Source organism: Mauremys reevesii, linkage group 1 (assembly GCF_016161935.1).
Source record: "Mauremys reevesii isolate NIE-2019 linkage group 1, ASM1616193v1, whole genome shotgun sequence".
Lineage (NCBI taxonomy): Eukaryota > Metazoa > Chordata > Testudines > Geoemydidae > Mauremys > Mauremys reevesii.
In genome coordinates, this window is record NC_052623.1 from 27,503,114 (window position 1) to 27,519,556 (window position 16,443).

At 50.7% G+C, this 16,443-nt stretch overlaps 1 protein-coding gene and 1 long non-coding RNA gene across 10 annotated transcripts in view; one reads left to right on the forward strand and one right to left on the reverse strand.

Moving 5' to 3' along the window:
• PICALM (phosphatidylinositol binding clathrin assembly protein) overlaps positions 1-1,868 on the reverse strand; it is a 128,459-nt gene extending 126,591 nt beyond the window's left edge. For 7 of the 9 annotated variants that reach the window (XM_039511694.1, XM_039511686.1, XM_039511679.1 and 4 more), the window contains exon 1: positions 1,472-1,601. In XM_039511694.1, coding sequence (XP_039367628.1) covers positions 1,472-1,601 — 130 coding nt within the window. Of the gene's footprint in view, positions 1-1,471 lie in introns of all 9 variants that reach the window. The other 2 variants (XM_039511712.1, XM_039511703.1) reach the window with 1 other exon arrangement.
• Positions 1,869-1,966: 98 nt separating this feature from the next.
• On the forward strand, positions 1,967-13,845 carry LOC120387343. Its single transcript, XR_005590137.1, has 4 exons — positions 1,967-2,088; positions 2,612-2,708; positions 5,223-5,290; positions 12,362-13,845. It is a non-coding gene; the product is annotated as an uncharacterized LOC120387343 (long non-coding RNA).
• Positions 13,846-16,443: the final 2,598 nt, after the last annotated feature.

A 16,443-nucleotide genomic window follows, 5' to 3' on the forward strand; every position in this document is an offset into this window, starting at 1 on the left:
CCTCTCTCTGCTGTTGTGCATTGGTCAGGGGGCCCAGCAGAAGCCCAAGGGGGATCCCCTAGTTACTTGCAATCCAATGGTCCCATGATTCCCCATGTGTAGAAGCTAAGGGGCTAGACAAGTATTTGAGCATTCTGGTTACTTGCAATCCAGGTGTTTTACCATACCCCAGAGATGGGTGGAAAATGTTGAAGATGTCCCTATCAGGCTCCCAGAGGAATCTCTCCTGCCCCACCCCATCCTCTCAGTCCCCAGAGGGGACCTTTCCTGCCCTCCCCCACAGTAATCAGTCCCACGGTCCCTGGAAGTAACCTCTTCCCCCCAGCCAATACTCTCAGTCCCCTTGGCAGGGGGAGGGCAGGACTAGACGATTCTACCCTCTAGGGGAACCTCTCCAGCCTCCCACCCCGGTACTCACAGACCCCCCAGCTTCTGGAGGGGAACCTCTCCCACACACACACACAGTACTCACAGACCCCAGGGCTCCCAGGTGGAACCTCTCCTGCTCCTCCCATACTACAATCCCTACAGCCTCTGGTGGGGAACATCTCCTGCCCCCCACATACTCACAGAACCCCCACGTACTCACAGACTCCACACCCCCCAGGAGGGAACCTCTCCCCCCACCCCCGGTACTCACAGACCGGATAGCTTCCAGGGATGAACCGCTCCAGTCCCCCACTTCCCCAGTACTCACAGACCCCACAGCTCCCGTGGGAACCTCTGACAATTGCCCCAATTTCTCTCAGACCCCAGGTCCCCCAACTCCATCCCCCCCGGTATTCACAGACCCCAGGTCCCCTGGGGGGAACTCTCCAGTTCCCTCCCCCCCAGCTCCATCTCCTCCGGTACTCACAGGCCCTAGAGATGAACCTTCCCCCCCAGTACTCACAGGCCCGCCCTCGCTCCGATATTCACAGACCCCACGTCCCCCTCCCATACTCACAGACCCCACAGCTCCCAGGGGAACCTCTACCACACACACCCCGGTACTCACAGACCCCACACTCCCCCCCCCCCCCGGTACTCACAGACCCACGGCTCCCGGGGGAACCTCTGCCACACACACCCCGGTACTCACAGACCCCACAGCTCCCGGGGGAACCTCTGCCACACACACCCCGGTACTCACAGACCCCACGGCTCCCGGGGGAACCTCTGCCACACACACCCCGGTACTCACAGACCCCACAGCTCCCGGGGGAACCTCTGCCACACACACCCCGGTACTCACAGACCCCCCCCACACACCCCCACGGTACTCACAGACCCACGGCTCCCGGGGGAACCTCTGCCACACACACCCCGGTACGCACAGACCCCACGCCCCCCCCACCCACCCACCCCGGTACTCACAGACCCCACGCTCCCCCCCACCCCGGTACTCACAGACCCCACGCTCCCCCCCCCCCGGTACTCACAGACCCCACAGCTCCCGGGGAACCTCTGCCACACACACCCCAGTACTCACAGTCCAGGTGCTTCTTCTTGGGGCCCATGACCTCGTGGGTCGTGGCTTTGCAGACGGTCTTGGAGACGGCCGAGCCGGTCACGCTGTGCTGCGCCGCCGTGATGCGGTCGGTGAGGCTCTGGCCGGACATGGTGCTGCGGGACCGCGCGGCGCCGGACTGGGACGGGACGGGGGGACGGACCCGCTCGGACACGTCGCTCTGCCCCGCCGCGGGCAGCTGCGCTGGGCTCCGCCCCCGGGGACGGCCCTGTCACCCGGGCAGCGTCCCCTCCTCCTGCCCCCCGCCCCCGCCCTTCGCTCCTTCCGCTCGGCCGGGGTCGGGGGACACAAGCACACTGGGCGCCGCAGGAAAATGGCGGCCGCGCAGCGCCTCTTCGGATCGTTCCGGGCCGCCCGAATCACGTGACTAACCCCCCCTCACGGCCCGGCCCCTTCCCGCACGGGTCACGTAGCTCACTCTGCTCCTCCTCCCCCCGCCCACATCACGTGACACTCCTCCCCCTGGCGCCACAAGGGGAAAGCTGGCACAGAAGGTCACGTGGTGCGGTGCCGCCTTGCCTGTGTCTTCTCCGCGCCAGCTCGGGCGGGTCCCAGGCGGTGCCCCGGCGCCAGCCCTGGTAGTGCTAAGGGCTGCTCTGCTCATGCTGCCCCATCGACTAACTGGGACCCCCAGGACTCCTGGGTTCAATCTCCAGCGCTGCCCCGATTGGCTGGGACCTTGGACAGGTCCCTTAGTGTTGCGATACCGCAGTTTGCAAAAGTCCCATGTCTGCCAGCGAGCCCATGGCGCGATGTGAGGCAGGGTTAGCCCTTGCTGCGCTGGTGGGGACTTGCCAGGGGCCTGTCTGAGTGCATCCCGCTGGCCTGGCTCTGTTTGCAGCGTTCAGCACTTCTGATCGCAAAATGCCCCTCCCGCCTCCAAGAAGCTACAGGAGGGAACTTAAGTGCCAAACCCGCAGGCCTGCAAATGTTGTTCTTCCACTCCCAGAACGGCTTCCTGAAGCGTTCTTCCAGGTTGGGCCATTGCTGCACCTCATCCACAGAAAGCCGTTAGGCTGGGGCCTTGATTGGTAAAGTAAACACAGAATGAAAGGGAAGCAGCGTGTAGATGATCCTCTCAGTTCAATTTCTCTTTTACAGGATGTGTAAAAGTCCTCTTGATGCCAGATGGAGATCTGCACCAGGATGAAAGATAGCTGGCAAATGAGGGAACCCAAGCAAGACTGAGGCTGTGCAGGTAGGTAGAAGGAAACACTTTAAAAGAACTTGCCTCCTCTGCCATGCCCCCAACAACTTCAAGAGAAACTCTATTACAGTGCCATAACAAGGGCGAGGTGAGTGAGGCACTTGCTTCTTCCGCGGCGGGTCCTTGAGTCCCTCTCAGAGGGAAGGACCTGCCACCGAATTGCTGCCGCTGCTTCATTCATAATTCAGCGGTGGGTGCTTCTCTCCGAGAGGCACTCAGGGACCCACCACCGAATTGCCGCCAAAGAGCCTGGAGCCAGCCCTTGCCTCGGGTGCAAAAATTCCTTGTTACGGCTCTGCTCTATGACCTCACCCCCAGGGCTAGCTCTAGGTTTTTTGCCACTCCAAGCAAAAAAAATTTTGACTACCCTCCACCCCAGCCCAGGGCTCCCCCCCACACCCGCCTGCTGCCCCAGTCCTGGGCTCTCCCCCCACACACCCGCACCCTCTGCTGCCCCAGCCCTGGGTTCCCTCCCATCCCCCCCACCTGCACCCCCCTGCCGCCCCAGCCCAGGTCTCTCACCCCCTACCTGCACCCTCCTGCCGCCCCAGCCCTGGGCCACTGGTAACTCGCTCCCAGGGCGGGTCATCAGCATCCCGCTCATGACACAAGCAGGGGCGGAGGCTGCATCCACCCGACTCCTTCCCGGCACCCAGGGGGGCCCTGACTCCGCCCGCTCCCCCCTTGCCTCCAGCCAGTCTGGCGCTGGCAGGGTCGGGATAAGCAGCAGGGCTTCCGGGCCACACCTCAGCCCAGGGTCCCTCCAGCTGGGACTCCTGCCTCCAGGACCAGCTGGGAATTGGGAGGGCAGAGCCGGGGGGGACTGCCCTGGCAGGGGCTGAGGAGCCGGGGCAGGGCAGCCTCAGAGGGAGCGGCTGGCGGGAAACGGAGCCCCGGAGAGCAGGACATGGGCCCCGCACGGCAGCACCCCAGGCACCGGTCCCCTCTATGGCCCCGCTGCTGCTCTTGGCCGCCCTGCTGCAGCCCCTGGGCGGCTAGGGCTGCTTCGCCCAGCCCCGGCTGCGGTACTGGGGGGCGGCCGCCCTGCGGCACTTGCAGGCGGCTCCATGTGCCCCGGGGCAGCCTGCACCCCAAACCCCTCATCCCCAGCCCCACCCCAGAGCCCACATCCCCAGCCAGAGCCCTCTCCCCCCCACTGCACCACAGCCCTCTGCTGTAGCCCTGAGCTCCCTCCCACACCCCAAAACCCTCATCCCTACACCTACTCCAGAGCCCACACTGCCAGCCAGAGCCCTCACCCCCCTGCATCCCAACCAACTGCCCCAGCCCTGAGTCCTCTCCCACACTCTGAACCCCTCAGCCCCACCCCGCCACACATCACCTCCATATTGGTGCACATAACAAAATTCAGTCTGCACATGGATGTAAAAAATTAGAGGGAACACTGCCTGAGGCTATGTGGAATGGGGGGTGGGGCAAGGTAGGGAAGTGCTACGCTGCAGTTTTCCACAGACTACAATTGGAGTCGAGTGCTGGATTGTTGACTCTGGACAACTGACTCAGAAAAGGAGGAGAAAAACGAAGATGTAGGATGCCACGTTCTGCAAGATCCTGCAAGCCAGTATTGCGTCAGGCCTTGAACAGAGGGCCTGGAGGGTGAATACTGAGACTTTATGGTGAAGGAAAGAACAGACAAGAGAAAGGGCAGGAAAAGGAGAGGGAGATGCACCAGCCCATAATGGGGCTTCTCAGTCACCAAACTTAGATACTGAAGACTCTTGTGGACCTCCAGATTCAACAGTCCAGCACTCGACTCTACAGGGGAATGCAAGGCAGATAGCAAACTCTGCAACATCTGTGTAAATACAGTGAAATGGGAGGGCGTGGGGACGAAGTGAAAATTATATACCAGGACCCCAAATTTCTCTTGCCTGCCCTGGGGATAACAGTCGTGCGGGGGAGAGCATGGCCCCCTCTATGTGTTGCAGGGTGCCTAACATCCTAACTGGACTGGGCCCCCCACAATGCATTATATGGCACCCAGTACATTCATGGGACAGTATCTTCTCTGTGTTGTAAGGCATCCACCATGCTAATAGAACCGGGCACCCCACATTGTGTTACAGGGTGCCCACCACACAGCTGGCACCACATCGTCCTCTCTGCCTCCTATGATGCCGAACACGTTGACAGTACTGTGCAAATTGTGAAGAAAGATTCACTTTTGTTCATTTTTATAGTATTCATATTCAACTTAACTGTAGCCAGCACCACACCAAAACCCAGGGGTTTTGCCTGAGATTCAGATTTGTGGGAGTGTTCAAACGTACTTGGAACTACCTCCACGATCTTATGACTTCTGGAGTGCAGCCATGAAAGTGATACAGGTTCCATCCAAACATGCAGTAATGAAAACAGTTCTTGAGATCCACCATTATTGGGATTAAGTTACAGTGGTAAATACAGTATTCCTCCCAGTTTTTAATAAAAAATGCATAGGAAGTCGGCCTTGTTTGTTTTTGTCGTTGTTTGTTTAACTTACAGAGAAAAAATGCCAGAAGCAGGAGGTTATGAGTGCAAACCTCAGCCCTTCAACTTCCCAGCGTTGCCAGGTATGGGCTCTACATGTGCCTGTGATAACATTATAATAAATCCATGGCTTCTTTTGTCACTTATGCTGCGCCTCATGGCGTCTCAGAATTTTATGGTGAAAGCAGGCCTAGGACTCAGTTCCCGTTTCTCTAGTAGCACAAACTCTTATCTCTTGCTAATGGAAACTTTTTGTTAACACTACTCCCCGCCTAGGGCCAATGGCACTCTGGCTATGGCTGCACTACGGAGTTTACAGCCAATGCAGCTGCCCCACAGCAGCGCTGCTAGTGCAGATGTTCTAAGCTGACAGGAGAGAGCTCTCCTCCCATTGACTTGATTACTCCAGCCCCAGCGAGCAGTAGTAGCTACCTCGATGGGAGAAGCTCTCCTGCCGACAGAGCGCTGTCCACACCAGCGCTTTGGTCGGTGTAACTTACGTTGTTCAGGGGGGTGGCTTATTCACACCCCTGAGATACATAACTGACACCAACTTAATCTGTCGTGTGTACATAGCCTTAATTGAACAGTTCCAATTGTGCCAGTAAAGGGACATAAGCACTACTCAATGTCTTACAGTATAATAATTTTAAAGATGTTTTCTAAGTGTTTTGCAAAGAAAGATTTATTTTCTGTGCATTTCTTTGAGGTATTTAGAATAATATTCAATATTGACTACAGAAAGCACTAGCTATAATTTGCATTGTTATAACACCTTCCATCCAAAAATCTTACACATTAATTCAATTAAGCCTTATGATGCCCCTGTGAGGTAGGTAAAAGTTATTACCCTACTGTACTGATACAAAACTGGTAATTTACAAAAGGCTAAGGTCAAGTGACACTTGCTAGTGGCACAGTTGAGAAGAGAGTAGATCAGGAGAACTGCTCTAACCACTGCTGAATGCTGCTTCTGGCATTGCCAAATGGATTACAGATGTCCCTTTTACAGGTGGGGAGTCAGATTTAGGGCTGGTATGGCACAGAATAGCAACAACACACTACAGAATCAGATTCATTTTCTCTCATTGTTAGCTCTGTCCACCACCCACTTTATGGTTGCTTACACCCACATCATGCCTGCCACTCTGGCCCATAAACTGGACATCAACTCTTCCCACTCTTCCTTCCCTTACACCAGTCCACGGCCACATCCTGTTTATCCTCCTCTTCTCAGGGCTTCTTTAGATACTCACATCAGCCCCCTTGAATCTGTACAAAATGCTCCTGCCAAAATTCTCTCTCACCCTTGTTCTGACCACATCCTCCAGCTGGCTCCTCATTGCCCTGTGCATCGAGTTCAAACTCCCTGCCCTTGCGTTCAAGGAATTATGTCACTCAACCCCAACCCATATCTGACCCCATCTCCTTTCAGTCCCTTCCATTCAGGGTCCCACTGCCCTTCTTGGGGCTGTGTGGATTTAGACCAGATGCAGCCCTACATTAACTTTTCCCAGCTGGCCTCTTTTTATTTAGGCATAGATCCCTAAAAGTATTTAGGCTTCTAATTTAGGAACCTAAATACGTTTGGAAATGCAGGCCCTAGACCATGAGCTAGGAGATCAGTCCTTCCCTGTTATGAGGGAAGAGGCAGACTATATACTGCCCTCTTTTACAGTGCTTATCCTGGTTGCTGTGGAAGAGGGGAGTCTTGCCCCACCCTACAAGGCTCCTGGTCCCAAGCCCTTAAACAGCCAATAGTCTGTGTTTTCTCCAAATACTAGCTATTCCCTGTGACCACTTCCTCTTTCCTAACACCTGCCTCTGCTTTCCCTTCAGTCTTCATCTGCTCCACAGGTTTAGAAACCTTAAAGGGTCATGCCATCAAACAGGGGTTGACTGACCCCCTAGTCTCTACTACCCTTAAAGGATACACCTGTTATACCCATCCAGTTGCTAAAAGAAAAAGTCCACATAACCCTACCCAACTCCAGTGATAAGTGCCCCGGTTAACACCCCCCAGGTAGCTACGAATTCCTCAAGACCGTCTCCAAAGGCAAAGCAACTCACCCATTCCCAACTAAAGAAACTGTCTCCAACCCTTCCCCTGCTGCATTCTCAGCTGCCAAATGCTACCAATGCTCCAGGCTGGCCCTGTTCTTGGGACTTGGCAGAAGAGCGAACTTGATAAGGATCCTTCTCTGAGCAGTATCAGAGGGGTAGCCATGTTAGTCTGGATCTGTAAAAGCAGCAAAGAGTCCTGTGGCACCTTATAGACTAACAGACGTTTTGGAACATGAGCTTTCGTGGGTGAATACCCACTTCATCGGATGCATCCGATGAAGTGGGTATTCACCCATGAAAGCTCATGCTCCAAAACGTCTGTTAGTCTATAAGGTGCCACAGGACTCTTTGCTTCTCTGAGCACTTCACAGAGGGCCACACTTAACTAATTTCACTCCCATACCAGCTCACAGGGACTAAGGCATCAGAGAGAGCCCAGGAGGGACTGCATTCCTTTCAAGCTCATTTCACTCGGAAATAGCCCCTATCATTTTCTTCAATCACCTTTGACCCAAGAGCAAGGGTAACAATTTCAGCCCGAAAGGAACACTTTTAAAGGAAGTTATAATCAACTGGAAGTAGAGGGTTAGAATAGAACAGCCACTTCAACCTATTGCCACGCTATAATTAGTAGTTACACACATACACAGAGTGCAGAATTTAATAGCATTTAGGCTCACGCTCTCATATTCTATCAGTGTCTCGCAAAGCTTTACACCTACATGAATTTTGATGTAGAGATAAAAAATGTTGATGCTTACATTGCTAACTACACCAGGGGAATAACTGCATTTGGGCACAGTCCTGTAAGCACGTGAATGAATAGTCCCACTGACTTCAATGGGACTTCCCACTTAAGCTACATGTGAACATTTTTTTTCAGGATCTGGCCTGTAATCAGTACAACAAGGGTGTATCCTGCTTCACTTACTCAAATCACTAGTTCCATGTATGCCAATGAGCCAAATTCAGACCTGGTGTAAGCAGGTGCCACTCCTTTGACTTCATCTTACACAAGGTCTGAATATAGCTAATAGGATGACTCCTGTGAATAAGGCTCTCAGGGACTAGCTGTGTATTTCTACGTGTCAGTAATTTGTGTGTGCAAACTTAGTGCTCCTGTAGTAACCCAGAGGCTAATTAGATTGTGTATAAGGTTTCATGGAACCTAAAATTAATAGATTTGTTTTAATACATTCCAATGTACCTGAACACAAAAATTAAAGTGACTTGATTTTTTCCACTGGATGAAATAAAGGACATACAAAATGGCAAGGGATTGTGTATTTAAATTAGTTCAGTTTTAATGATCTGAGATGTTATTAGTAACATAGGAACAAGGAGGAGATGTACTCAGTCCTCTAAGCACCTTGTGTTCTCTGCTTCTGTCTCTGAGCCCTGATCCTACAAGCACTTATGCACAAGAGTAGTTCCATCACAGTCAATGGGTTTAATGATGTGCTTAAATGTACTCACTTGCCTCAGTGTTCCTAGAATTGGGGCCATAGTTTGTAAGCTCTTTGGGTCACAGACTAGGTTTATTTCATATTTTGTACAGGTCAACACTATTATTCATTAAAAAATGAACACCTTGCTTTTTTTTAATGGGAAAGCCAGACAAGTGGACGGTGCTTATCATCGTAGGAATGAAGGAGCATGATCCATAGGAATGGGATACAGTTGCTGAATTGCATTGAGATGTCATCAAGTTAGACACTAATCCAGTACATATTGTATCCATTTTAAACTTTCTCTTAGCCACCTGCTTAATAATACCTTTGTTCATTGCAACACAAGTCTGAATGCAGGACGAGTTTACTATTGGACCTGTACTATTGAGCTTGGCATGCAACATCATTTTATTAGCCCCCAGAGCTCATAAAACAGCAAAAGATAATAGGCATTTTTCTACTGTTATCTGAGTTGTATTTGTTCATATTACATAAGCCAGCTGCAGGGAAAGGAGAAGATAAGTAACTTGTGCAACAGTTTGTTGACCTCAAAGTTCAGATGCTCCAAAGAGCATCTCAGTAAGAGCAGCTGTAAGGAAAAGAGAATGAAATCGGCAGGTGAAACCACATATTTGATATTTTGCAGGTATATATTTTGTCCTGTGCACTATATTTTCAGAGCCCAAATCCCAGTCCTGTTGAATCAATGGCAAAACTCCCATTGAGAACAAACAGAGAAGGATTTGTCTCAGTTGAGAGCATGCAGAGCAGTACTGATGGAGTGACTATAGAAAAAGGTGCTCTGGATGTGGAATAAACACTAAAAGTTCAGCATCTTGACTCTCTTAACACTTTATCCCCAAATTGACAAAAGCAATGTACTTTTTTTTACCTTGCCCCCTTTTAGCTACCTTATATTTTTAAAATCCTAAATACCTTAAAGTCTAACTGCAAACACGTTTAATGCTAGTAAACTTTGTTGAGTGGTTTACTTTAGCATATCTAAAAATTGGTTAAGCAAAAAAAAAATTTCACTTTAAAGCAGAGATTTGACAGCAGTTTTTGCCCATCAAGTTTTATAAAAGCTCAGCACTGTTATTCTCCCTTTTTCCCTGTCCCCGACCAGTGACATTATGATAAATGAGATTCTGTCAGAATGTACATTCTTAGGCCTTGATTCTGCAATTGGCTCTGCATGGATAGACCCTTGCACTCACATGGAATCCCTTAGCATTATGGCATAGGGGGCGGGGAAGGGGAGAAAGAAATAACTTTATATATAATTAAATAATAGTTCACCAAACTAGATCTATTTGTTAAGAATTTATCTGTAATATTTTAAAACAGAATAAAAATAGAGCTGCTGTATTCTTTACTATTATTAGCAGAGTTTAAAGATAGCCAAATCAGCCTTGGACACAGCAGGAGATATCCAGTTTGTACTGATTGTGTGGGAAATGAAAAAAATGTAGTACTTGACACACAAAGGAAATGTGTTAGCCAAAAATGCTGTTGAAATATTAAATTAAATATGTTAGCTTACTAGGGGGAATAATCTGTACTTTCTAACAAACTGGAAGAACAGACCTTAAAATTGTGAACTACAGAAAAAAATTAAACCAGTGAAGTTTAATGATCAACAATCCTTTATAGACTTGAAAGATGATGACAATACTACATAAATCAGTCAAGTCCTTGGGCCATTTTTGGATACATTTACTCTCAATGAGTAGCACTTTATCATACAAATAGTCCAATTGGCTTCAGAATCTAGTCTCGTTACACAATTTGAGTTGCAAACTGTTTAAATTAGGAACAGCATTTTCAATAGCAGCCACTGATTTTGGAATGGCTCTGTTTCTGGGGTGTCCATCTAGAGTGTCATGTAGCATTGCAATGATAACTGAGGTTGTGGGATACATTATTACTGTTAGTTAAATAAGTTATCAAATACATGTTTTATCAAGGCTGCTGTTGTTTAGCCTAGATGTAGTTCCTGTCTCTGAGAGAATCAGCAGTAGATGTAGCACTGCATAGTATCCTGGAGGATGTGGGGCAGCTTTGCATTTTCTGCTAAGTGTGACCCTTTAGAGCAAATGGAGGGCAGAGTTATCGGAAGTGCTCAGCCCTTGCCGCCCCCATTGATTTATGCTGGAATCGGGGGTGCTGAAGACTTGTCATCAAGCCCCTGTTGCCTCACGTTGGGCATCAAACAAGGGAGCACCCAGAATCAGTGGTCTTTTTCAAAAATCCCATTGGAAAGACTTTATTTAGTGGCCCACAAGAAATCAGTTGGTGGTTTCAATCCAAGTCAGTCCTTAGGGGACAGGGGTCCCCATTAGAAAATACACTGCTGCATTTGGCACTAGTTTGTAGCCTTAGCCTTGATTCACCCCCTCTATCAAAGGAAAAACTGATTATTCAGGAGGCAGTGCAGGACATTTCACCCCAGTGGATGTTCACCTTTGGGGATGGGCACTACTGCCTGTCTTTGGGAGTTTCATTGAGGAGAAGCAGCATGAGGTTGTGAGGTGAGTTCCTGCCAGTGGAGATTGTGCAAGAAATGCACTGAATTCGTGCCTACAACAGCTGCTCTAGCCATACCCGCTCCCCAGCCAGCCAGCATGATTTGGGGAATGTATTCGCTACAGCCGCGGGCCTCTCAGTGGTCTGTGCCACTGCAAACCTCTTCTGGGTAGACTTTCTGCTGCCAAAGCCCTTTGGTGGTCTCTGCAAAGTCTGAAGGGGCTTCCCTTAGAGTTGGTCCCTCCAGGGTAGAGTTAAGGCATAGTGGTGGCGTGGCATGGTGAAGAGCTGTTGCCCATACTCTACTGTTCTGTGCATACAAAGACGACCTTATTATCTAGGCTGTCAACCCCGCACTTTTCACCAGCAGGAAATTCACTTAAAATGTTTTCTAATATCCACAGCTGTGGGTTCTGAAAAAAACATGATACGTTGATAGTGAGTTAGCAAATTTATTATTTAACGGCCTTTTCTATAGAAATGTGTGCCATTTCCCCCCCGAACTTAATTATGTGGATGTTTCTTCTTGTTTATGGACTTGACATTTCATAGCCCTGCTTTAGAGGAAGAGGTTAACTGAAGAACTTCTCCACTGTGCAGGGAGGAACATATCTTTAAGGGCTTCTCATCGCTGGAGCGTTCCGTTTCCTTGAGAGGACAGCTTACAGTTTCACAGGCACTTCTTCAAGAGTGTCCTTCCTCTGTGGAGATGGTCTGCCTGATAAAAATACCATCCTTCCAAAGGTCAACAAAGGTAGCATGCATAACCTGAGTTCTCGTCTATGCTACAAAGATTTACTAACAAAAGTCCTCTTCTGTCAGCACAGCCTGGTGTGTGTCCATACTCAATTTTGCATCCCACCAACAAAGCCATTTATTTTTGCCAGCACAGATATTCCCTTTTCCAGAGTGACATACGCCCTTTGTCGGTACTGGACTATTGACATAGTGGCAGTATGGACAAATTTGTAGTGTCCCCTAGAAATTTATCTCATACTTGTAGTGGGAGGATAGAACTTATAAGGGTTCAGGCCAACTTTGAGGACCTTTGTACCTCTGAACAAGTTAATTTTAGATGTGCTCATTCTTTGTGATCTTTCCTAATCTCTTCAGGCCAGATCCTGAGATGCTGAGCACCCAGATCTCCTGTTGAAGTCTACAGGAATTGCAGATCCTCAGTACTACTCCACAAACCGGATTGCCCTGACTGGGCTAGAACACACAGGACGGCTATGAGGAAGGAAGATCCCCATGCAGAATTTCTCCCCCCAGTGTTCAGTGGGTGGTTTATCTCTTTCTGGAGAAGGGCACAAGGCTAGTCCCCAAACCTCACAGCTCTAGTAGGATTCAAAAGAGAGCATGTACAAACTCTTGCTGGCTCAGTGCCTCTGTGTCCCCTTTCCCCCACTCTCTGGCTCAAACAGAGCTGTGCACCAGGGATCCCCACCCCCACTCACAGCTGCCCCCCTGCTTTCACTGGCAGATGTAGTTTAAACATTTTTTGGCACAATTTGGCCATTTGTACTTCTATACCTGCTTTCATCTCAAACAACTTTACAGACAATTAATGTATCATCTTGTGAGGTAGGTAGGGATAATTGTAATGCAACCCATTTTGCAGTTGGGGAAACCAAGGCATAGAGACATTAAAGACATGAGGATTTGATGGTGGGACAGAAACCTTCCCCAGAGGCCAATCATAACAGTGACCACCATTGACTCACTTTACAGGCAACCCCACACAGCTGCTGTGACTTCCCCATATGAGGCGTATTTGACCACCTTTGATCCCCATAGTTAAGAGATCCACGGACCTCATCTCTACAGCATCTCTGAAATCCCATTTGTGCTAGGGTGCATGACTCTCTAGCATGGCTATGATGCCTGGGAGGCAGGGGTTTCAGAATCCTTGCACATGATTCTCACCGTTTCCTCCTGACATACAGCAGAACTCACTAATGCCATTGCATCCAAGGCCTTCTGAACCAAGAGGGTAGGACTGGGGATGGATTTGCCTCTAAGTGATTTGCCCAAGGATATACAGGGAGACAGTGGCAGAGCTGAGAACACATTCCTAACTCCCAGTCCTCTGCAATAAGCCCTGAACAATACTGCCTCCTTTCTTTAAAAAAGCAGAGGAACATAAACACATTAGCAAACCAAACTGCAGCTACAGCCATATATGGCCAAAAAAGGAGCAACTATGGGATTATTATTTATTGAAGGCGTTTTCCTGTGAGTATGGACCATTTAGATCTAGCCAGTCCAGGAGCCTCAGGAGTCACATCTTCTGCTTTAGAGCTGTGCCGATACTTCACTGAGGCTAAAAAAGCTGCATGGGGTTTTGACGCAGCACTGGGAGAGGCGGAGCTTTGAAGCTTGAGACTGGAGCTTGTGCAGCATAGGGCTGAAACAATTTGTTTAATTAAAACATTCTGCCAGTCAGAACATCTGAGTCGCTTGCTTCAGACCCTGGGTGGCCGACCACCAGAAAATGTGGAGAAAGACACAGCCTCCCAGACTCTCCTCTGGCCCTCTTTTATCTATCTCAAACACTGCCGTAAAAATCCATCAGTGTCTACAACTGCTCCAGTCATGATCAGACAGACCCTCTTCGTCTTCTACTTCATATCTAAGCTCCTTCTTTTCCCCTTCAAGGCCCTGCACAGTTTAGCACCTGCTCATCTCCGTGCTGTCATTTTTCTTTCCCCTCCTTGCTCCCTTTGCTTCATCCAAGCTACTTAACCCCCTCTCCCCGCACACACTTTGTGCCCTATTCCCAGTCTCATCTCAACATCATCTTCCCTGTGGCTGCTCTACCTGGAATCCCCCATCCCTGACCTGCGCCCCCCCTTGAGACACATTGCTTCTAGCAAGAGGCATAAAAACCCCAGCACGCCCTACAATATTGTTAGCCACCACCAGTGATGAGCTGCCAAAATACTAACAACCGGTTCCCTCCTCCTCCTCACCCCAGGAGGGGTCATGCCCCCCCCCGGGGGACTCCTGCCCCATCCAACCCCCCCATGTTCCTTGACAGGCCCCCCCCCGGACCCATGCCCTATCCACCCCCCTTCCCTGTCCCCTGTCTGCCCCCTGCCACCCCATCCAACCCCTTCTCTCATTCCTGATAGCACCCGGGGACCCCCACCCCATCCAACCACCCTTTCTCTCTGTCCCCTGACTGTCCCTGGAATCCCTACCCCTAACTGCCCCCCACCGCCCATCCAACCCCTGCTCCTTCCTGACTGCCCCCCGGGACCCTTGCCCCCGTTCAATCCCCCTGTTCCCTGCCCTCTGACCGCTCTGACACTAATCCACCCCCCCAGCTCCCCTGCCCTCTTCCCACACCGGCTCCCTGCTCACCTTACTGTGCTGCCTGGAGGTGGGGGCCCAGCTGGGCCGGGGCAGGAACCGCGCCGCCCGGCCAGACCCGCGCCGCCGGGCAGGACGCCAGGGGCCGGACCCCAGGGCAGGCACTGCGCCGCCCGGCCAGGCCAGATCCGCGCCGCCGGGCAGGACCCCGGGGGCCGGACCCCGGGGCAGGAACTGCGCCGCCTGGCCAGACCCCGGGGGCCGGACCCCGGGGCAGGAACCGTGCCGCCCGGCCAGACCCCAGGGGCCGGGGCAGGAACCGCGCCACCGGGCCGACCTGGGGCCAGGAGCCGCGCCGCCCAGCCCCAGGGACCAGGGTCCGGCCCCAACCTCGCTGGGCAGCACAGCACCTGGAGCCATCCTCCCGCTGGACCCTGCCCCCCAGCCCCGGCCCCAGCTCAAGCTCACCTGTAGGAAGCCTCTGCTTTCTTCTCAGCCCTCCCAGGCTTCCCGCGCAAACAGCTGATTTGCGGGAAGCTGGGGAGGGGGAGGAGAAGCCGGAGGAGAGTTGAGAAGAGGAGGCGGAGTGAGGTGAGCTGGGGCCGGGGGAAGGGTAGGGAGCTGCTAGAGCTTTTATTAAATTTAAAAGCCCTTTTGGAACTAGTTGTTCCGCCAGGAACAACCGGTTCTAAACGGGCTTCTAAATTTAACAACCGGTTCGCGCGAACCGTTGCGAACCGGCTGCAGCTCACCACTGGCCACCACCCATGTGCCCCCTCCTTGCCAGGGGTGCCTCTGCACTGCACTGCCCTGCTCTTTATTCTCCTTCGTTCAGGCCCATTTACACAGATTCCACACACATCTGTTCATCCAATCACAACACCCCTCTTGGGCTCTCGGTTTGTTTAGATAAAGGCCAGGTCGACCCAACAAACTTACATTGGTATAACTGTGTTTCTCAGGGGTGTGGAAAATCCACACCGCTGAGCAGCGCAGTTATAACCGCAGTGACTGTAGACAGCTTCTCCCATCTACATAGCTACTGTCTCTCCCGGAGTTGGATTAACTATGCCAATGGGTAAGCTCTCCTGTTGGTGTAGTATCATTTTCACTGAAGCACTACAGAAGTACAGCTGTGCTGCTGCAGCTTTTTAAGTTTAGACCTGCCCAAAGTAAACTCAAAAGTAAACCATTTAAAGTCCCAAAACCAAATCCATCAATTTTTACCATCTTGTTGGGTCACTCCCCAGCCTTTCCTGCCTATAGTTTCAATCCCCCATCCTAGGGCTTTCAACTGGAGCCTGCTCACTCCTAGTAATTTCTTGTCTCTCTAAGCATGCCCACACCTCCCCTGACTACATCCTCCAGCTGATTTTTATAGGGAAAACACCTGATCCCTATTAGGTATGGCTAATTATGTAATCAGGGTTGTCTGACCCCCGACTTTCCAGCCTGCGGGGCAAGCCACCAAGTTACACTCCCCTTAAAGAATGGTTAATAAAATAGTGAATGAAAATATATCCGATAAAAACCATGCTACTGACAAGGCAAGTGCTAAACAGCATCACTCAGTCATGTGATTGTCATATCCCATCATCCATCAGCCTATGTAGTCTGATTAGACCTCTGCAGTGAGCTCCATGTAAGTACAAGGTCCATCCATGCAAACTCTTTGCTGAATCAGAGTTGTAGGCCTAGATCATGCAAAGACTTACTCATGTGCTTAACTCAGCATTATCAATGCCAAGCCTTCAAAAACTGTGAGTCAGAGCCCAAAAATCATGAGAGTGGCTTAAAAATCATGAGATGTAAAATATTAAATGTGGGGCTTTTTAAAATTTGCCTTCTGTTTTTTTTGTTTGTTTGTTTTTTACCTTTAT